This window comes from Cyclopterus lumpus, chromosome 23 (genome assembly GCF_009769545.1).
Source record: "Cyclopterus lumpus isolate fCycLum1 chromosome 23, fCycLum1.pri, whole genome shotgun sequence".
Taxonomy (NCBI): domain Eukaryota; kingdom Metazoa; phylum Chordata; class Actinopteri; order Perciformes; family Cyclopteridae; genus Cyclopterus; species Cyclopterus lumpus.
The window spans coordinates 9,581,786-9,603,646 of NC_046988.1; the positions used below are offsets into that span (position 1 = coordinate 9,581,786).

The following is a 21,861-nucleotide window of genomic DNA, read 5'->3' on the forward strand; positions in this document are numbered from 1 at the left end:
CGAGAGAAAATACCTGACTTCCAGTTGTCTCTGGTAAACATCTTTCTTCAGATCCTCATATTTGTCCTGCAGGGCCTTTGTTCTGCTCTCCAGCTCCTGGAGGACCCAACAGCAATATGAACATTAGATCACGTATCAATAATATCAGGTCTATGATGACAATTTAATTGAGCTCAGGCTACTGGCCCGTTCATAACATTGTTTTTCTCTCATATTGGCATCTGATCCTAATTCTCACAGTCCGTTCTAACAGCTTTTGCTTTGCACATGGATTTGTGCTTTCAAGTCCTTCTGATGTTTCAGCTGTAAATCTCGTTGTCAGTGCTATGAATAGTTCTAGTTTGTTGCCCAAAAGCATGAATGTAAACAACTGCAAGTAAGCAGCTGTTTTTAATTCAAACTTAATTAATTGAATGCACGTTAAAGCTAGTTTGTAGTTTTCCTCTGCAGCAAAAATAGAAATGTATGTGAGGACTCTGTAATGAAACGCAGTTTATTAATAATGTTTGACAATATCCTGTTTGTGTCATAGAATTAATATCACACTTAATGATGTCACCCCAATGTAGCATATTCTTTTAATAACACTAGAATAAATTCTGCTATTAAAATAAACTGAGGAAGACATTGCATGTATGCACTTCTGATTTACATTTTGAGAATTGCTCATGAGGCCTGGTGCTGTGCGTGTCCACAGTGGTAATGTATTGTTTTTGCTCGCTGAATACTGCCACTCAATAATTCATTTTGAGCAGTCAAAAATGCTGCAACTGGTTTACTGCAATACTGGCTCTCTAGAGAGTAAAAATAAAATAAAAAATTATGTCAATTCTCTTTTTCGAAGCTTTTAATGCAACTCTTACTGCAACCGTGGACACGTGGGCATGTCTGTCTTCTTTTTTCCCTGTTTTGTCCCTTGAAGGTTGCCCAAGGGCACTGTAGATTTTAATAACTATGGGAAAGATACCATCCAGGCGCATGAAGGAAGACTTGTAGTACATTTCAAAAGTTTTGTTTTTGTGATCAGTAATTAAACAGTAGTTGCATAACGGAACCCCCAAAAGTATTACAAATCCCAAAGTTAATTAAAGCTGCGGAATTGATTCAACAAGCCGAGGGCGTAGGTTGTGTTCCAAAAATTGTGGGGACACAAGTTTTACAAATAGTCAGCGAGAGGTCTGGGGGTCTTCCCCCAGGAAAATGTCAGCATCATGATTTTGAACCTTCTTTTGCCGTTAGTGGCAGAGGCAACCTGATTTTGATGAAGTTTGATGATTATAGAATTATGAATGCAATGCTCATTGAGACTACCCTAAGTGCCTCATGTTAGTATTCTTGTTTTTTCTGCACTGCATTGTGGTAGATTTCTGATCAATGCAATACAGTATTAATATGCATGACAGCATACTACAGAGTATGCATCAAGAAGATACTGGGGTTCTAGTATGATATGCAAATTAAAAGAAAACTTAAATGTGTTCCTTTAAATACAATATGCAGATAATCATGTATATTATAAGACAGTGTTAGGTTTCTGACAATACATTCTTTGTGTTGGATTGGGAGCAACAAAAAGAGATTTATATAGGAAGTGAGTCCAAACACCAGCCTATTTTTGGATCTGACATCTGAATATTGTTATGCATTTCGCTGCATCATTCGCATGTGTGGATGATTACCAGCCATTCTTAACTCCATTTCTTAATTCTAAAAAAACAAAGTTAAAAAAATCTCTCCAGCCATAACAAGCATTAAAGCTTTTACAATGTCTATAGCGTAATTTTGTCTGATTGGGAGATAAAATCTTTCAGCTTCAAGTGGCCCCATAAAGAAATCTAATGGCAAGCCCTCACATTGAGGTATTAAGCCTGGACGGAGGCTGGAAGTAAAACTCATATCTATTCTCTCTGCAGACCGTTGTTGCCGTAGTAATCCACGTCTCGGAAACTACACCTGGATGGTGCAATGATGAACTCACAGCAGGTTTCGGCTGAATCTCATTCTCTTCCTCCAGATACTGCTTCTCTTCCCAGAGACTGCAGAGGGGTGAGGTGGGGTGGGGTGGAGAGGAAGTACATTGGAAACAAATGACATGTTTCAGTTCCTGGTTAAACAGAAAAAGGAATGCAATGAGAGAAACGGGTATTCACTTCTTTTTTTTAATATATATATATATATATATATATATATATATATATATATATATATATAAAAATAAATACACTGGTGTGCAGTTTCCAGTTAACGCAGTCACGCTAAATTCCTCTTAATTGAAAGAGAAAACATAACAACAAAAATGAAGCAGTGGCTGTCAAAATCTTTACGTAAGCTGCCATTCCTTGGACACACATAATGTATATAAGAGTCAGTATATTCACAAGCTTTCTCATACATGAACACAAAGAATCTTAAATAAAGTACCCCGCATAATATAAATGTTCATATAAAAAGACAATTACTATGAATCTTTCATCACCCTGCGGCAGATGCTTTTTGAGCAGTTGCTTAAAGTTGATATGAAATAATTTTGAGTCATTGTGAAAAACCTGACAACAGCACATAGTGCACAGCTACATGTTTCAAAAAGTAAATGATATTAATCTTCCTGACAAGTTGATATATTGGATATTAAGTGATATACAGAGAAAGTTGCATGAATGCTAAAATATGTGAGTGGAAAAAGTGCTGAATTCCTGTGTGTCTGTTTGGCTGAAGATAAAAGACGCAAAGGTTTTAAAAAAGGCATATTTACAAGTTGAGCATCTGCTTGTCATATGCAGACCGCTGGCCATTTGGACAAGAAAGGGGAAAGAAAGAAAACAAAATATATAGATCAGAAAAGTCAGGAAGGAAGTTGAACTGGAGGGGATGAATGACGGGATGATGAGAGGACAAGAGAGCTCACCACCAAACACCGCCACAAATAATATGCACACTCAGTGTCTAATCCTGTCTATTTCAGCATCCTCTGAGAATGCTCTGGAAGTGGTTTTCATTTAATATTTCAATTATCATTGTGCCTTCAACCCTCTTGCCTCAGTGTGTGTGCTCTGCACTAATAATCACTGTATCCCACGGTTCGTATCTTTGCAATACAGTGGTGAGTATATGAGCTGTGAGCGGTTTATTAAATGCCTTCCAGGTTCAAATGCAATGCAGGCAAGGTAAGAAAACTGATTGGATTAAAAGGACGTTAGGCCGTTGAGTAAAGAAGGATTAGGATTAGAGTTTAATTCACTTATTTGTCTCTCTTCCTCTGACATTCCAGGACACATCTGTGAGCCAATCACTTACTGACACTTCAACTATTTTCAGTGCTCACACGTCAGTCACTGTAGCTCCGGTGCTTATACTTTAATGCAAATTTCAACAGCTTTCAAAGCCACACAAACTGATATTTGAAGGGATTTTATTTCCAACCCTTTAACTGACATTTCAACTGCTTACATAAAGTACAGTTCGACTACTTTCATTTCAAGATAAAACTGCCTGCAGGGCATAAGGACTTGCCTACTGCCTATTACCTGGAATTTCAGTTGCCTTCATCATTTATATTTCAACTGAAATGTTATTCCAAGAAGGAAAGTTTCCACTGTGACATGTGCGACCTGTAACAAAGGGTCACATGTAGACATCGCTTTGTTTTCAGGGATCAGAATTTAAAATGTTTGGGAGCCACTCGTGCGTGTTACCATGTTGCTTAGCAATGTTCCAGTGACCCCTCCCGTTGGCCCTTGAAAAGTAGAGTTTGTGTACAGAAAAGTGGGAGATCCTCGAGTGAGCGTGTTATTTTCCATTTCTGTGGGTGTGTTTGACCCTTTGGACGCACTGATAGTGGTGTTGAGTGAGTTGAGGGAAGGAAGAGAGAAACCGGCAGCAGAAAAGAGGAAGATCGGTTGCGATGAGAAAAGAGACCCGTGGGAGCGAAGGGAGCGGATTAGAGGAGAGAAACAGAAACAGACTCAAGAAATGACGTCAAAAAACATTACATGCAGAGCAAACATAAAGAAATCCACTTAAACCTATACTTTGTGTCATGAAATGTGTACATCACATTTTCCCCATGACATGAAACTTTAAAAAACATTGAAGGTAATGGCAATAAAATAGTCTTTTAGAAATGTGTCTTCTTATAACAATGAAAGGTTTCAGTGGCACAGAACAAAATACTGCAGGCCTAGCTAAACCCACACGTACACGCACAGTACCTATATTATTTGTGTGTCTTATACTCTTTCACCTTCACCTCCCTCTAAAGTCCAGGACAACTTGCGAAGATGTTGCTTAATGTATCTTAGTGTGTCTGTGTGTGTGTGTGTGTGTGTGTGTGTATTTTCCATGCATATATGCAGTGTCCTACCGTACAGTTTCACTTCTGCATTTTATCTCTACTCTCCTCTGTCTCTTGGGTTTCTAGTGGTGTGAATCATCTGTGTAGCCACATTTGAGAAGTTTGTAAGATGTGTTTTTCTTGAATCAAATGTCATTTTTCATCTGATGCATTCGACATTAGATTCAATATCTGACTGAAAATTGAACTTGCGGCATGAGTGATTGCAATAATAACGTGCATACTGTATATATATATTATATATAATATACACACAGCTCACCATTTCAGTTGGTGCCGTGTCTTGTACTCTCTGTCCTCAGAAGCTTTCAGTTCATTGTATGCCTGGAGGAGTTGTTGCCTCAGTTCATTGACCTCACTTTCAGGCTCTACAGAGGAGCCCTCCTCCTCTGTTCTCTCCACCTCAGCCTGCAGCCTCTCCAGCTCAGCACGGCACCTCTTTGCCTCTCCCAAAAGGTGGATCTCAGAATCCTGGGTGCTACGGGATGAAACAATGATTTTAGTGTACGGTATGCAGTACAGATACTATCTCCTAACTGCATTCTAACTCAAATGTAATTATTAAAATGGTAGAATGAGGATTTGATGTCATTATTCATACACAAGAACATGACAGTATCCTGTGGTTTTCAAGAACCACTTAACACATGTTTAATATTATATCTCAGTCTCCAGGAACAAACAAATAACTATAACATCAATCAATATTAACCCAGTTAAATGGCATTCAACAACAAATAATCTAATCAGCTTTAACTCTCATCTGCATCATATTATTCACAAAAAGCTGTGGTAAACATATAGAAGCCGCTGACTTCCTTGATATACTTCTTAGTACTGAGTCAATTAAAATTAAATTAAATATAATATGCACATTCAGATTGTTACCTCTTTTTACACAAAGATGTGTTGGTTCCATGAGAAATTGGGGTGTCAAAAGTTAATTTGACTCTTATGTGCCTTGGTGGCAATTTTGAGAATCAGTGTTCCATTAAGGATTCGATGAAGCTCAAAGAGAAGTATGCTTTTGATTGACTCTCAGCCTATTACATTCAGTTGCGGTGCTTAATACTGCCTCAGTTACATCCTCGCTTTCACCTCTTGGCTCATATTAGAAGTTCTGGCTCCACTAAGTGAGTGAGAAGTGACCCCAATCAAAATGTCTCTTCAAAAGCCAGTGGCTTGTCACGGATGCTATTTCCACACTTTTCTTTAAGATTATGAGTGTGGCACACCTAGATCTGATAATGCAGTCTCCTTCAAGGACACTTCATTCAGTTGGCCTTTGGATGTCACAAGATTTAAACTTCTCCGCCGTTCTCAGCATCTTTTCAGTCACCTCCAAAATATGACACACAAACACAAATATGACGGTGACAAATGATCTATTTTAACATAGAAACATACCTCTTCAGAGTGTCATGGAGGAGCCTGTAGCTGGATTTCAGTTTGGCTACTTTGGTCTGGCTGGTTTTGCCCGATGACAACATCTGAGGAGGATGAAAACTGAAATATTACAATTTATTTGACATCAAAAAACTGTTCGGAAAGAAGAATTCGCAGGTAGTATGCAATATGATTGACTATTTATGATTGATAGTGTTTAGATTTATGGCTGTTTCTGTACAGATTCCCCCGTGTCATCATCCACCTCAGAACAGTCCGCCTACAGCCAGAGAATACAGCATTCCTCATGCATGGGTCTGCCAGCTCAGGTTGCACCATATATCTCAAAGGCTTTGATCTGACCCAGAGCTGCCTGTATAAAAGCGAAGATATTAATAGCATATCACATTCTATGGGCATCTCTCATTGTTTCTGCACATGATATCCAATAGGACGATATTGCTTTGAACCAGATACAATTCTGACCAGTAAGCACTTTTGTAATATTGTTTCTTGATAAAATTAAGTTCCAGAAGTTGAAAACTAAATCACTAGACTCGAAAAGAGTTTAAAATGTCCTAATAGTCTGAACTTTTCCACAAACATTGCTTTATTTCTGTAATACGCTCAAACTCCAGTTACGTTGTAAGAAAAAGCTCTTTTATATCTGCCTGTACTCGCCAACACAAAGTGTGATCAACCACAACAAAGCACAACTCGCTGATGTCTGGAAAGAGGAATTGACCCAAGTTGGGCTGAATAAACCGTAATCATCACAGCAGATATCACAATATCAAAACACCAGATCACAAGCCGTATGAAAAACTAACCCCCCAACTATCTGCAATCTTGAAAGGAGAAGAAACATCCTTGAGAACGGCCCCATACATAACGATAAGTAACTGCAGTTCTTTAGATTGCAGCTACCATTAGCCTGAATGACTTTCAAAAGGTTGATAGAAAAAGACACGCAGCTGTGAAACCTTGGCGAAAGAAAAGAAAACACAGCACAGAGAAAGGTATCCGGTCCACGGCGTTGCAAAGAAAGGGAAAACTATCACTAAGATTCTCTCGTGTGGCAACGTAGTTCTTTGTGTGTAAACAGTGATGGAAACGGTGTTGTTGCCTCTTATCTTCAGAACCAGGTTGGTAGAGTGGGGACAAATGAGGGATAGCCTCGTCTGTATCAAAGAGCTGCAGAACTGAGGATATCTCAGGTCAGGCTGTGTAGTAGGTAATCTAATGGCAATGAACACACACAAACGCACACACACACACACACACACACACACACACACGGACTGATAACTCACCCAGACTTCAAACATTAGGGATAGCCGATTATGTTTTTAGATTAATTTAATTATTTTGTTTATCTGGCTATTGTCAAATGCTCTAACAAGTGGCCGACCACGTTCCAAGGGCTGAAAGGACAGAGATATGACTGTTGTGAATAACGTAGATTAGGGCTCTCGTTAATATGATTTACTCAGATGTTTTTCAGTCACTTTGCAGTCGCGGCCGCCCAAGGTCACGCCGCTACAAGCAAAAACACCTGACAAGTATTCCATGATCTGTGTTCAAAACGTTTGAAGTGTGGTTAAATCTCTCTTTCTTGCATCTTGAAATGGTAAGTGGGTCATCTGGTTTGGATTGATCTCTTTCACTTCACGTCGTGTAATCTAATATTGCGCCTCAGATAGGCCGAATAACACATCAAATATGTTGTGTTTTCAGCAACGTGGAGGACACACCAGAGATGCAACAGACATGCTGGCCGTACACCGGGCATTTATCTGAGGGAAGCAGCCTGAAGCGGTTTCAGGCAGCCTCTCTAATTATGGTGCCAAGTCTTATCTTCAGAGAGTATTGGAGTCCTTTCCTTTACGGGGCGGCTGCATAAGGCTCACATGTGTCAGACCATCTTTGAAGTGCGATGGAGACAATCGCTGGAAGATATTTATGCAGCCACACGTGGAAACATATACCTGTCCATCTACTCCCCCCCAGCAATAAACCTTCCAGTGATATGAGTGTGTGCTGCAAGTATGTCAAGTGTATAACAAAAACAACCTGTGAGCTTCAATACTCTGCAACCTGAGGGGGAAGAAATAATGACCACTGAGAAACAGCACTGGATTCCCTGTGTGATGGAGAGGACCATCATCCCTCTGTGTGTAGCTCTACCTTTATGTGCTTATATCGGCTGTTTGAACTGTAATCGAGCCTCCGGCCTGATTGAATGACTGTGTTCCAAGAAGTTTTGCGCTGTTATGTTGTCCTTTCTGGCGACTTCCCCCATCAGGACTGAGAGCCACTTTGGGAGATGAAATCAATTATCCGAAATTGTGTCACTTCTCTAGAAATGTGACATGTGCATGGGACATCCAAAGCCCCAGAAAGAAAATCCAATTACATGAATCACACAATATGCTGCAACAATAGCCCCGTCCCAAAAACAAATGATCAGTGCCAAGTTAAGGGTTTTACTATGAGTTTACAACAAGACTCCAAGTCCAACCTCCAGACTGTAAATGTCACTGGGTGATAATCCAAAATCAAGTGTTCACTATACAAAATAAACAATTTGAATAGCTTGTATTGCTTAATACTTAATAATATAATAACAATAATTCTCCATGAAATTGCCAAAGGTATGAAAAATGTTTGTGCGATTTGCATTTCAATCTAAAAACCACCGATAATAATCACATAACCACGTAACAACACCATTAGTACAGGCAAATTAAAAAAAGACTCCAGTTTTCTAGATATGTAGGAATAGAAGAATATCTCTCTCTCTCTAAACAACACATGTATGATGCTTTGTGTATTGTAACAATTTGTGCTACCACAATGTCCTACTACTCCCCTTCATTCAAAAACTAGACCCTATTCCACAAAGTGGAAAAATTCATGAGAATCATTAAGCAGTACAAAATAAATAAAGAGCAGCCAGCAGTTTCATTAATGATATCCTCTGACGACCTGTGAGGCGAGCAGAGACATTTGTGGGTTTAAAAAAAAGAGAGCCTAATTTGCATCTAATTTAAGGGACATGTTGCATGCCGGTGTGCCTTCCTGTTTTGGGGATTAAATCACTTTTGAATTTCCACATGATATTGGAGAGAAGCCTTGTGATTGACAGGTCGCCATCACAGCGTTGTCTGGTCTGGGAGTTGTCCGTGTTTTTGTTTTAGAACGTTCACCGTTCTCACAGTGTCTCTTCAGTTCATGAATCATGAGTAATTGTTACATTTCTGTCTCCCACCCTCCCCTACATTCACCCTTTTGTGTAGCTTCTAGCTCAAAAATACTAAGATGTCAACGGCCAAAAACCAAGATGGCGACCGTCAAAACTCAAGGCTTCCAAATCGAGTCAAAAACCAATGGGTGACGTCACAATGACTTAGTTTACTTCTTATATACAGTCTATGCTTGTAAATCCAGAAAGACACGTTTCTACTAATTGAAACAAACCCTCTTACCGCTGCTGTTGGCTAACCATGGTTTTTACATTATTTGGATCCATCTGAGCCTACTTTGGACAATTTTCATCAAGGCTTTGGAATTTGAACTGGGTCTTTTTTTTTGTGCTACGGCCATAAAACGTTATGAAACAACACAGCGTAAAAATCAGTTGAGTGGAGAGTGCCTGTGCACTGAGTCATTTCGCTCTTCGGGGAAATGAGCAGACTCGAGAGTGAGGCGGGACGGCACCATGCGCTGACTGCAGGCAAAGCACCTTCCCTCTCTGTCTCTCTACGTCCCACCCTGCCTCAATTTTTCTCTCTCTCCTTCTCCACAATGCTGCTGATATGGTGTTCTGCATTACGCAATAGTGCTGCCCCTCCCATCCTCTCTAACTCAGCACCCTCCCTCTCTCTCTCTCTCCATCCCTCCCTCCCTCACTCGTCCTGATATTAATGACACTGCTATCTGAGGCAGCGGCAGTTCTCCTGCACTCTCCCTCCCGCAGGCTGTGCTCATACACACATACACTCTTTTACCAATAGGACACTGGACATACATTCACATACTCCCATACTTACAATCTGCAGCCGCGGGCACAGACATACATCACTATACACATACAGACACTTTGAGTTCATATCAGAGGCAGTTGCAGACACTTTCACTTTACATGCACTTATTTCTCTTTTAGAAATCTCACCAAAAAAAGAAATGAGGACAATTGTGCTTTGCGTTTGTGCCAGTCTGCTGCTCACAGTCACCTTGGTGCCGCACACCATCAGGGCGGCGGACTTCCCCATCTACTCACACCAGAGATGGGACGCTAAAGGACCCTATTCTTCAGGATCTGAATCTGGCACTCCCACCTCCTGCCCCATTAAACTGAGACCCTCGGGCCAGTGCGGGAGCTCCGGGGCCGGGGCAGAAGACGGGGAGGACTGCCCTTACCAGCTCACCCTGCCTCCCCTCACCATCCAGCTGCCCAAGCAGTTCAGGCTGCTGGAGAAGACAATGAAGGAGCTGCAGAGTCTGAAGGAGGTTGTCAACAAGCTGAAAAGCGGGTGCCAGGAGTGCCGTGGGGCACGGGGCAATGGAGCTTTTGGACATCAGCAAGCTGACCAGGGACAGATGCAGGTCCCCATTCAGAGGGATGCTGAGGAAGGATTGAAGCTGGACCTGACAGCACAGGACGTGCAAGGTGGGTCCAGCCAAGAGGAGAGGGGAGATGGGATGGTCCCTGGAGCTACTGTGGACGTTGCTGGAGTGGGGCATGGATCTATTTTTGGGAAAATTACACCAAGCCCGAGCAGTATGCAGGAGATGCAGGTAAGAGGTGCAGTTCAGTCTCACAAAAAAGACACTTTTTAACACTTTTAATTGGAATATACAGCTCTTCACCAAGGAATGTGCTTTAAAAAAAAATATATATATATAAATATATATATATATATATATATATATATAGTGAGAGTATGTATATTTAGAAAATATTTCTATGAATTTCACATGATTGACGTCAATACAATGTTTGTGTATGTTTTGTCAGCCTAGTCTAAATTCACATAATCAATAGTTGAATCATTGTTCAAACTGTTTAAAATCACTACACATTCTTTGCCAGAAATATATTATTTAGAGGTCTGGACTAAACAATAGGGGCACTGCACCAATTTTAGTATTTTCAGTGTCACTGTCAGCCTTGTGAAGGTATAAGTGACACTGACCTGAGCGAACTGAACTAGAGTGTGCTTTATCAACACTGTAAGAAAAAAGTCACCTAAATGTGTCCAGTCAAATGTACCCAGCTGGAATGTAAACTGACGTTGTTAAAATACATGTAAAGTCCCACATGGCACATATCCATCAGGGAACATTCCAGGTACTGTAAGCAGGGTGTCAGCGTGAGACACCAGCCAAACGGCCGCAAAGTTTGTCGACTCTCACAGACAATTTGGCACACGGCCAACCATCATGCAGACGCACTTCTATTCTAAAATTATTCTGGTAAAACAATGAAGGGGGCTGGTGACTTCAGTAATCCACCTGCTTTGTATTCCGTGCACAGGAATAATTTCCTTCCTCTGGTTCTTCCCAGGTGAAGCTGAATAGGATGTCAGCCAGCCTGCGCAACGCGAGGAACCAGATCTCGGCTGTGCAGGGGCGTCTCGAGGGGCTCAATCTGCTCAACATGGACAACGTGCAGGCTATGGTGGATAGGCGGGTGGAGAACATCACTGGAGTGGTCAACAAACTCAGCTCCACGTGCACAAACCAGTGTGCAGTGCAGAACACCCCTCAGTGTAAGCCTGCTCTCACTCAGAGTACTTTGGTAGCATTCTCTCTTTCCATGTATCATTTCTTTGCTATATGGAATGCTGTGAACCATTTTTTTCCCGTTCGACACTCCCTCTGAAAGGCTTCTACATCTCCTCAGCTATTTACTATACATGTATTCTCTTTTGACTGAAACCCCCTCTCTGTGTTTTATAATACAATATTCTATTGTGTTATATTCCATTCGGTTCCATCTTTGCCATTTTGCAATCTGTCTGAGCATGATCAAGAAGACCTCTCTCTTTTCTTCTCTTCTTTTTCACTTCCTTAAAATCACCACAAATGTTGTTATGGTAATATACGTGCACCATACACGGCCATCTGTTTGAGGTTGAAGTGAGGTAAATATCCTGGCATGGGATCTATCCAATCATGCCCAAGTGGCCATGGCGACTTGTAATCACGATAAGCAACCCGGCTCTGGGTGGTCTCCTTCACCTATTGAGACCTTTGCTTTCTGGGAAATGAGAAATTAAATCTTCTAGGCTGACGAGGACATTGACAACTGGTTGCAAAATGCCCTCTCTGATACCGATTTAAACAAGATCACGTAAAAGATTATGAGAAGAGGAATCCTCCATCAACTTTAAACTTTGCTAAGGAAGGGTCTGCAAAAGCCTCACATGTCCACTACATTACTATTACAGAGCCTCATTCTCACAGAGTGCAGCCATAACACAAATGACCACAGCAAAATAGCTTGAGAATTCTAGTTACCTCTTATATAACAAATTCCATTACCATGACATTTCACTACTATCCATATGCAGAAACTCAGAGAAAGGGGGGGGGGGGGGGGGGGGGGGGGGGGGGGGCGGGGAGAGACAGATACTTGGCGAACTATAAGTAAAGTCGAGCGATTTAATGGGAGTGAAACGTCATGATGGAGAATATATAAAAATGGAAACTAGCCAAGCATACAAAACATTCCCCTTTACATTGATGGAAAAGCTTATTTGGATGAAGGCACAGTTGTTGTGCAGGCCTCTTTTCAGACTGAAACTGAATAATATCCCAGTATTGCATAAGTGAATGTGAATGTGACACCATATTGGGGCTTTTATGTCCAAAACAGATGTGAGCTTACTCCTAAAGAGATTAGCTGGGACAGTGGTGTGAAGGGAATCCCAGCTTTCTCCCTTCTTCTGTGTTTTCCTTCCCCCAAAACGTGCCACTTTCTCCTTCAAACTCTCCTTCAAGGCTTCCTCTCTCCCTCATACGTCCACCCTCATTTTATCTGCTCGCCATCTCTCCTTCATCTCCACTCGTTTTCACTTCTTCTCTTGCCATGGCTTTTCCTGTCTTTCTCTCTCTCTCTCTCTCTTTAATCCCCTTTACCGGTGCCTAACCCCTGCTTCTCCCACTACCACTCGCTTCCTCTGGAGGTCATGCTCTTGAGTGCTCATTCCGGCATTAAACAACGAGCTCTCATTATCTCTTGACAACAACAAAAGAAGTAATGTGGGTGGCTTTCCCAACATTCGTCACGGATGGCACGCAGGGTCAGTAGCACTTGTCTGTGTACATCAATTTGTCATGTTCTACTCAAGCACCGGCAAATTATTCCACCGCAAGTTAGGAAATCGTGCCTGATGGTGTCTGACGTTCATCCAAAAAAAGCAAGACAAGAGACAGCTGTTGTTACCATGGAAATAAACGGTCTGTAATGATAAGACCTTTGCGGTTTCGCAACATGAGTAAACAGTTGCAGTAATGGCTGTTTTACTCAAGTGAAATGTCAAAAAGACATGATTAACGATCGATATGACGTTAACACTTTAGATCTTTTTGACAGGTTTTCCTCATGCTACCTACTCACGTCATACCAAGCCTATTGTATTTACAATATGAAGTCTATTAATCCTGAAATTGCAACAACAGATGCTTAATGGCATGTCCCTGTACATTTCATGGGATTGACACTGAATGCCATCAGTGCTTAGTGAAGCAAATCATGTTTAAATGGTTTCCCTGCCAAGTTGTAGGTGAATCAGCGTAGCATTGCTCGAGATTTGCACAAATCAAATTTCAAATTCAGTTTTCCTCCAAAGCTAGTAAACCTAAGGTGACAACGTCGTCTGAAGATTATGTCAAGATAATATTTCCAGGAGATATTATATGAGACAGAGTATTTTCATCCAGATAGGAGTTGTAGTGATGGCGCCTTGGCAAGGAAATGCTAATAACCACTCACACAGGCACAGGGATTTATAATCCAGCCACACTGGTATACAGCTCATTAGGCGACACTAGCCAGTTCAAACAACATTTACACTCAGTGGGTTTAGAAAAAGGCATCTCTTTCATCCCCAACCTATTTTGTTGAAGCTTAAAAATACAGCAGCTGATGAGGAACGAGCTAATAAAACACTGGCACACATTACCCAGACATTTTAGAATTGCAATTTCACTGTCGAGCAAGACTAACGATTCGTTTGTCAAGATGCTGTTATCACTCACAGCTCACTGCTGTGAGCATTAATTTCACCCACTTTGTCCGCCTGCAAGCACTAATCTTCACTTTCACTCCTGTAAGACATAAAAGGGCCTTGAGGTGACTGGAGAGCAATTAATGTTTCTGTTCAGCTACATTAACTCAATTATAAACAAGGAATGGATGCCCAGTCCGCTACGCTGTCAGGAACTGCTGGTCTGCAATGTGATGACACACAACTTCCTCAAAGGAAGGTTGTTGCTTTTGGATGAGAATTTCTTTCTGTCAAAACAGACAGTCGTCTATTTAAGCCGCTGTTGTGGGGAAAGATTATACTATCGCTTTGGATACACATTTCCTTCCATTACAGGTGCTAATCTTAGCTGCCTACTGGTTGTCACAGAGTGTGGTTCCTTGACAACAGGGGTGTCTTCCTCTCATGCCAATCATGTATGTGTGTGCAGTCAGCCAAACAGACAATGCGGTAGGGTTGGTCAAGGAGTCGTCAGCCTTTAGGAGAGCAAGCTGCCGCTGTTGATGGATGTTGTTGAGCAAGAGAGCAGTCAAAGCGTCAGTAAGTGGCTGATATTAGAGTTATTTAGGGCAGGCACCGTGCCAGAGGAAGTCAAATGAGATGGCTCTTGTCTGCCTGAGAATACCAGCTGCCCAAACAGATGAGGACAAATAAGGAGAGCGAAATGCAAAGTGAAGGAAGCACGGTCACTTCAAGTGAAGGAGACATGGAAGTAATTTACAAGGCAACACTTTTGAAGTGCAGACAGAGTCGTTGACGTGACAAGGATAAACCTTTTAACTTCGCGCTCCACATGGACTGATCTACCGTCTGCAGCCATTTTGCACACAAACCATCCCGCGTATTTTGACAGGAACATTTGGAAGATGGCTGCAAAGTCAAAGCAAGCAAATATCTAAACAAAATCATCAGAGAATCATGAAAGGAAACCCCAAACTAACTTTGTAGTAACAGTGACAGTAATTAGCATTACTGCTCACAAAACACTATTCGGTCTCCCCTTCCCCTCCCTGTACTTCAAGACACCTGACGTCTGGCCCTCTGTAATTATGGTTCCCCACTGCCTTTGCTCTATAATATTCTACCAAGCCACTAAACTGATTTAACAGTATGACAAAACTGTATCAGCAAAAGACTGCGTCAAACAAACTCAGCAGGGGGCCACATGCTGCCTGCCCAATGTCAGGATGATTTAGACCCCAGGTGCCGAACGTATGGGGAGGGGGTACGCCTCTCTAATCCAGTTTTACACTTTCCCACGTTTTTGACAAATCTGTTCCTTTCAAATCCCAAATGCTAACTGACAGCAGCCTTTGGACCTTGGTTTGGGATGGGGTCAGCGGCCTGCAGCGCGACACAGGGGATTGGAGCAAGAGTTTGGAAAATAAGTGGGCAGGTATAAAAATACGGGGGGAATAAATCTTATAAAGTAGTGGAGCTGTATGGAATGGGCCTGCGGTGCAACACAGGGGAAGGTCACTGACTTGTATCCTTCAATAGTGGCACTTGCTCTTTCATTTACTTTCTTTGATGTTAAGAGTCCTGCTTGTGATTTCCAGAAAGAGCAACCTCATGTTGAGAAGCAGAGGATAGGCTAGAGTGTTCTGCTTACTGAAAGGTAGTAGACCAAACTGGGTTTTATGCTTGATCACTTGGTGAACTTCAACTTGAGCCACACGTGGAAATGAGGAATAATCTGGTGACACGTTGTCCCGGATATTTATGCAGGAATGAGAACTTGGTTAAAGCTGGATTTCCTGCTAATTTAACCATTTTTTTTCTCCCTGTCTTCAGTCTTTGCCAGCCTCAGGGGCTGTTTCTAGTACTGTCTCTTGGTTGAGCCGAGAAAGATGCCAGAGCAAAGTGAAAAGACTATTAAATATCGTCCTGTAACATCCAATTAAAACAGCTCTCTTTTTCTCTACCCCCTCACTTTCCCTGCATCTCCGAGCAGTCATCTTAGCCCCTCGTGATTGTTCAGACTACAATATGCTGGAGGCGAGGAAGAACGGTGTGTATCGGGTGACCCCTGATCCACGCAACGGCACATTTGAGGTCTTCTGTGACATGGAGTCTTTTGGAGGTGGATGGACCATGATACAGCAACGGCTCGATGGGTCTGTCAGCTTCAACCGCACCTGGGCCGAGTATAAGAAAGGCTTCGGGAACCTAAGGTAATGGGCTTGAGTCTGTAAAATCAGCTCAAATACCACATACAGTAGGTAGAAGATGGTGGAGTTCAAATATGGCCACACAATAGTTATATTGCAGGGTTAGAGAAAATGTAATGGTCATGTTTTTAATTGTTTCTTGTAAGTTTCCCACATTTATGGAAGTGAAATACAAGTACGAGTACAATAAACCCAACTAAAAGCAAGCTGCCACCTACGACTCCCCCTGTTTTTCAGATAATAAACTTGTTGAATCCAATTAAGGATTTAAGTTGAAAAATGTAACAAAACAAATTGTTAATGTCAGAAAAATGGGTTTAAGGAAAAATGGAGGGAAGCAGCTTTTTCATACGGATTTATATTTTGTTTTAATGCAGTGCCTCGACTATACCTGGATTAAAATGTCAGCAAATTATTCTCTATTCTCCTCTCTACTTCAGTAGGAATTACCAATAGTTACCTCTTGATAACCATGCCTCAAGATCTAATGTAACCTCCCACTGAAATAATAGTTGTCTCCTCTCATCCTCCTCTTACTAACAAACCACTCTCCCCTTGCATCTCCTCCCCTGATGTGATAGATTAATTTAGATGGAGTAACCGTAACCACTTTCTCATCAAGTACACAAGCACACAGTTATTGAGCTTGTTATTAATTTCTCGTTTGACTTTGTCCTATCTCCTCGTTCCTCTGCTGTAGAAGTGAGTTCTGGCTGGGCAACGACCATATCCACTTGATGACAAAGGCCAAAGACATGGTCCTGCGCATCGAGCTGGAGGACTTTGAGGGTGTTCGGGAGTATGCAAAGTACGACCAGTTCTATGTGGCCAATGAATTCCTTCGCTATCGGCTGTCTGTCAGTGGATACAGGTATAATATTAGATTATGTGTGTGAATGCATGTGTGATCAAATATTCACAAATAGGAATACATGTTTTATATCTATATGTCCATTTGTCATTGTAGTGGGACAGCTGGGAACGCCATAAGTTTCAACAAGCACTTCAATCACGACCAGAAGTTTTTCTCCACGCCTGACCGAGACAACGACATGTACCCCTCCGGAAACTGCGGCGCCTACTACAGCTCCGGCTGGTGGTTCGATGCTTGCATGTCCGCCAACCTCAATGGGAAGTACTATCACAAGAGGTACAAGGGCGTGAGGAACGGGATCTTCTGGGGAACATGGCACAACATGTCGACAGAGTACTACCCGACTAACTACAGGCAGGCCTTCAAAACTGTCAAGATAATGATGCGGCCCAAGAACTATGCTCCTTAAGAGGACAGGTAAATATTAATATAGTCAGACAAACAGATAGATGGACGAACACAAACAAAGACAGTCAGAAAATGTTTGAACAAGTAGACTCAGAAACTCACACACATGAGAATAGTCAAGCATTTGCACACATTTACACATGCATACGTGTACACGAAAAAGACTTTAAGCCCTTTAGTCCGTTTGATTGCAGTCACAATCAAAATAATTGAAAAAAAAAAATGTAATTGCGTTATTACTTTTTTCCGCTATAGTGAGTGTGGCCTTCAAAATGTTGGATTACAATGATGATACTAAAGGACAATGGACTATGAAGGATGATGGACTAATAATAAAATTAAAAAACACATGCAGTGTAAAAGACAGCCTCTTGCAGGGGCTATAATATTATACGGAGGGTTACCGTGAAAGATTTTCCCGTTTCTCTGGCATTGCTCCACTTTGTGTCCTGCTGCCTCCTGCTATAAACCCCGCTGAGACACAGCACAGCACACAGTAGTAGTAAAAACTAATGAGCTGTCATTTTCTCCACTCTAAATGGTTTCATAATTAACAGCAGTCACTCAAGTGAGGGATATGAGAGCTGATGATACAGTTTTGAGTGGCTCTGAAATTCATTGTAAACGACTTCACGCTGGGGTCAGAGTCACGACAGGAAGTAATATACTACACAGTTTGGGCAGCAACTCACCAGTAATGGCTTCTGTGTTGTTTGTTTAATTACACTGGGACACTTTGCTAAAATACTGTCATCCTGTACAATATAAAACATCCCAGTATGAATATGCAGACTGAGCTACATTTTTATTGGATCATTTCCAAGTACATTCTGCATTATTGACGCTCAAGTAGATTCTTCTTGACAGCAGCTGCGAAGCTGGATACTACTGCAAGAAAAACTGTTCCAATTGTATTCCCACCATTATCTCTAGCGGCACTGAACTATTGCTCATCTCTGGAGTCAAACCAGTTTTCACATGTAGAAAAAACCATCCCTGAATCACCACTTGTACAATACTGCCACCTAGTGTTAAGAAACTGTATAGCATCATTTAATCCATTTTCTACACGCTGTGAAGGAGTAGGATGGGGAATGAAATGTTTCACTTTGAGGACGTGTACAGTATTTATTTTATTTTGTGAGGTATGATAGCTTTTATATAATACATAGGTCACACAGTACAAGGTCTATTGTGTTGATATTTGAGCAATGATAAAGTGTGCATTATTGTGACCATTTATAGTAATTATGTGTGTATTTGGAGCTTTGTCTGTACAATATTGATCTTTTCTATCATTCATATTCCACTGTCATGCCAAAAGATATGCACCTTTTTATATTAAAAAATAATAAAGTTCTAACTACATGGCTGTGTACATTGCAGTGTTTGGTAGGTTGAAACCAAATCGATGCCCGTTCATCTTTATGCAAGCATCTTAATGAATGTATACAAAGATGTATACGTTTAGCATTAGAATCCATAAGGAGAAATCCCAAAAGTGTGGGCTATTTAACACCTGTAAAAAAGGATGGATGATGCCTATTATAAATGGGATAATGAGGTAGTGACTCAATAAAACAACTCAAAGAATGAGTTCATATTGACTTCATAGAAGATGAATGACCAAACTGTGCGCCGCTGACTTAAATATCTGTTTACTGTATGTGACAATCAAGTAAATAAAAAACGTATTGTGCTCATCCACATGATGATTTCAATTCCAAATTATTCACTTTTGTTGAAACATTAAGCTTTCAGGTAAACGTTGTGAAGCACACAAATCCATGTCCCGTACCAAGAGATATTCTACGCATCAATTTAGCTGGGAAATGAAATGATTGCGTTTTTTGTTGTTGTTTTTTTTGTCAGAGTAAATACTGTCACTGCAATGTCAAACGCGATGTCGGTCTTCTCTATTAAACCTCAGAAATGCCATTCACAAGAAATGTGATCCTCTATAAACATGCACGAGTCTTACCTCATCTAGGCACTGGAAAGCAGGGCTAGCAGTGACGTCAGTACTAGCAGAGGGTTGCTCCTCTGGGAGTGCAGCATCAGGTGCAAGGGCCACTAGAGGGTTGTCCTCCATCCCCCTTTCCTCCTCCTCTTGTTCGTTCACTTCCCCTCCACCATTGGGATTCCTACTATCCTGCTGCTCCTCAATTAGACTCACTGATGCAAAACATAGAGAAAGATACCGTTGAACAACCAATCTTATATAACCACATAGAGGGGTAGATGAATGTAGAAAGATGCACAGCAAGGGGAGAAAGAGCGATGCAATTATGGAAGGATACTAAACAAATATCAGCAATAGGCAATGCATTATGGGTATCTTGCAACATTTGTACTCTCTCTGTAATTTCCTCAGGAGGTGAGTAATGCTATTCCAAATCAGGAGAGGGGTCACAAGGTCATTTGATGCAAACTGCCTGGAAATAATAGCAAACCGGAAATACTAGCAAGGGCACACGAATACATGAGAGTATAGGTACATTTAAGGGTTGAGGTCTTCTTTGCATTAACACAGAAACAGCTGAATAAACAACCTCATGTTGGGGCATTTTAATAATAAAAAGTAGACATACAATGTGTCGTTTGTAATATTATACGCGGTGACGTTAGCTAAACGAACACTAGCTTACCTTTTCGATGTCTTTGAAGCACCGACATACAGCGATACTTGGCGTGCACTTTCACACACATAAGAACCCTAAAAAGGCACCTGTAAAATGTTTCTCTTGGTGTGTGTGTGTGTGTGTGTGTGTGTGTGTGTGTGGCCCACGGTTGAAACGTGTGCACGAGCCGCGAGCTGAAACCTGTACGCGCGAGCTCACGACTTTTAGTTGCAAGTAACGTCACTCACTTTACGTCGAGTTTGTGTCGGTGTTCCTCGGCTTAGACAAATAAATAAAAGAGTTGTGCAAAAGTCTTACTTTTGAATGTCTTGAATCCTCGCACGGGCCTTCACGAGCATACACACGCACTGAGCAGCATTAAACACGTTATCAGTGTTTGCAGAAACTCAATCACAGACTTCTCTCTGGCTGGACGGCTTGTTGTGTTTGCCTTAGCAACAAAGTCATGCGTCCCTAACACCGTCAGGTAGAGTCCATTATTGTTTATCACATTGCTTATCTATAAATAAATAAAGATGTAGCTTGTGTTCCTTAAAGTTACCAGTTGATAATATACAAATATGTAAGAGTTTAAAACAACCCACACAAATGATCCCAAACCTTATTTGTACACTTCCAATAAATGTCCAGCAGGTGGCGTGAAATAGTAATGAACTGTGGGCTTACTGCACGTTATCAACATGTGCGTGAATCAAAGGTCAGCTGACCCTGAAAACGCTGAATGGAAGCACTCACATTTAATTGGATTCATCTGACCTGAATCCAAGGTGAAAGGGGTGGTGATGATGCAATGCTGCTGTTCTCCTGTTCGCGTCTTTCCCACAGTGCACTCTGGGAGCTGGCAGAACCCATTACTCACTCCCTGCAACCGCAACAGCTGCAGGGATGTGTTATCTCACCAATGTATGTGTGTGCAACCCAATATGTATGTGCACCGTGCATGTGCAATGTGTATAAAAAGATAGAAATCCCTTTAAGTTCTCAGTCAACATTATAATAAGCCAAAGTAGACATGAACATTTTTTTTTTTTAAAAGGCTGGAAGCTAAAAAGCAAGAAACACCTTCTCCTTAATGTCAGCCTTGAATCTCTGTTGGTGATGAATTATCTCCGTATGTTCCTGATTTGCCTTGGGTTTACTGTCTGGTGCACACATTAGCCTCCTCTTCAAAGGTTGTTTTCAGTGTTACTTATTTTTTTGTCTACAAAAGTTCACAAAACCATATGGCTTAACATTTGGTCCAGACAATGCTTTGAGGATGAGTGGATCATTGTGTGCAGGAAGAAAAGCATGTACATTAATATGCATAATCTCTTACAACACATGCATTGATTGAGTATTAATGTTTTTATGGACACACATATGATCTTTCTTAGTTCAACTGGCATCGTTACAGTAAGCCCTTTCGCTATTATGCAACTTCAATTCCCCTTAACCTGGACCTGGTACACTGCATGCAACTTGGTTGTTTTGGCAGACAAGATATGCAATTTCTTTGTGCATAACGTCAACAACTGACTAACACACCAATTACTGATTCTCCAGTGATTGCAATTTAGTTTGATACTATTCATATATTGGCGTCTGTTATAATGGCACATCTTGTTTTATAATGTTGGGCACAAACTCCATCTGCTGTTTTTCCATTTTAAGCAAATATGAATGAAGGCAGGAAATGCAGGAGAGGGCCATCCTCCCTGTACATGTAAGTCTTTTATTAAACCTATTATTTATGCAGACCTAATATTGTTAA

General features: G+C 41.3%; 2 protein-coding genes across 2 annotated transcripts in view; one reads left to right on the forward strand and one right to left on the reverse strand.

Moving 5' to 3' along the window:
* The window catches only part of ccdc146 (coiled-coil domain containing 146), a 40,867-nt gene extending 20,725 nt beyond the window's left edge, over positions 1–20,142 (reverse strand). Inside the window, exons 1-6 of the mRNA XM_034526832.1 lie at positions 20,115–20,142; positions 19,448–19,641; positions 5,759–5,841; positions 4,614–4,829; positions 1,979–2,036; positions 14–96 (exon numbers count right to left, since the gene is read on the reverse strand). Coding sequence (XP_034382723.1) covers positions 14–96; positions 1,979–2,036; positions 4,614–4,829; positions 5,759–5,841; positions 19,448–19,641; positions 20,115–20,142 — 662 coding nt within the window. The remainder of the gene's footprint in view (positions 1–13; positions 97–1,978; positions 2,037–4,613; positions 4,830–5,758; positions 5,842–19,447; positions 19,642–20,114) is intronic.
* Positions 9,656–19,175, forward strand: fgl2a (fibrinogen-like 2a). Its single transcript, XM_034526372.1, has 5 exons — positions 9,656–10,537; positions 11,307–11,511; positions 15,968–16,187; positions 16,885–17,055; positions 17,152–19,175. The coding sequence occupies exons 1-5, from the start codon at positions 9,923–9,925 to the stop codon at positions 17,465–17,467; spliced, it is 1,527 nt and encodes a 508-aa protein (XP_034382263.1). The 5' UTR covers positions 9,656–9,922; the 3' UTR covers positions 17,468–19,175.
* Positions 20,143–21,861: the final 1,719 nt, after the last annotated feature.

What these genes read in the sequence shown, in the direction of transcription:
- fgl2a (XM_034526372.1), top strand. Translation starts at nt 9,923, where the DNA reads ATGAGGACAATTGTGCTTTGCGTTTGTGCCAGTCTGCTGCTCACAGTC. An exon ending in AGTGCAGAACACCCCTCAGT is followed by an intron (nt 11,512 to 15,967) that starts GTAAGCCTGCTC and finishes ATCTCCGAGCAG; the next exon opens with TCATCTTAGCCCCTCGTGAT. An exon ending in CTGTCTGTCAGTGGATACAG is followed by an intron (nt 17,056 to 17,151) that starts GTATAATATTAG and finishes TTGTCATTGTAG; the next exon opens with TGGGACAGCTGGGAACGCCA.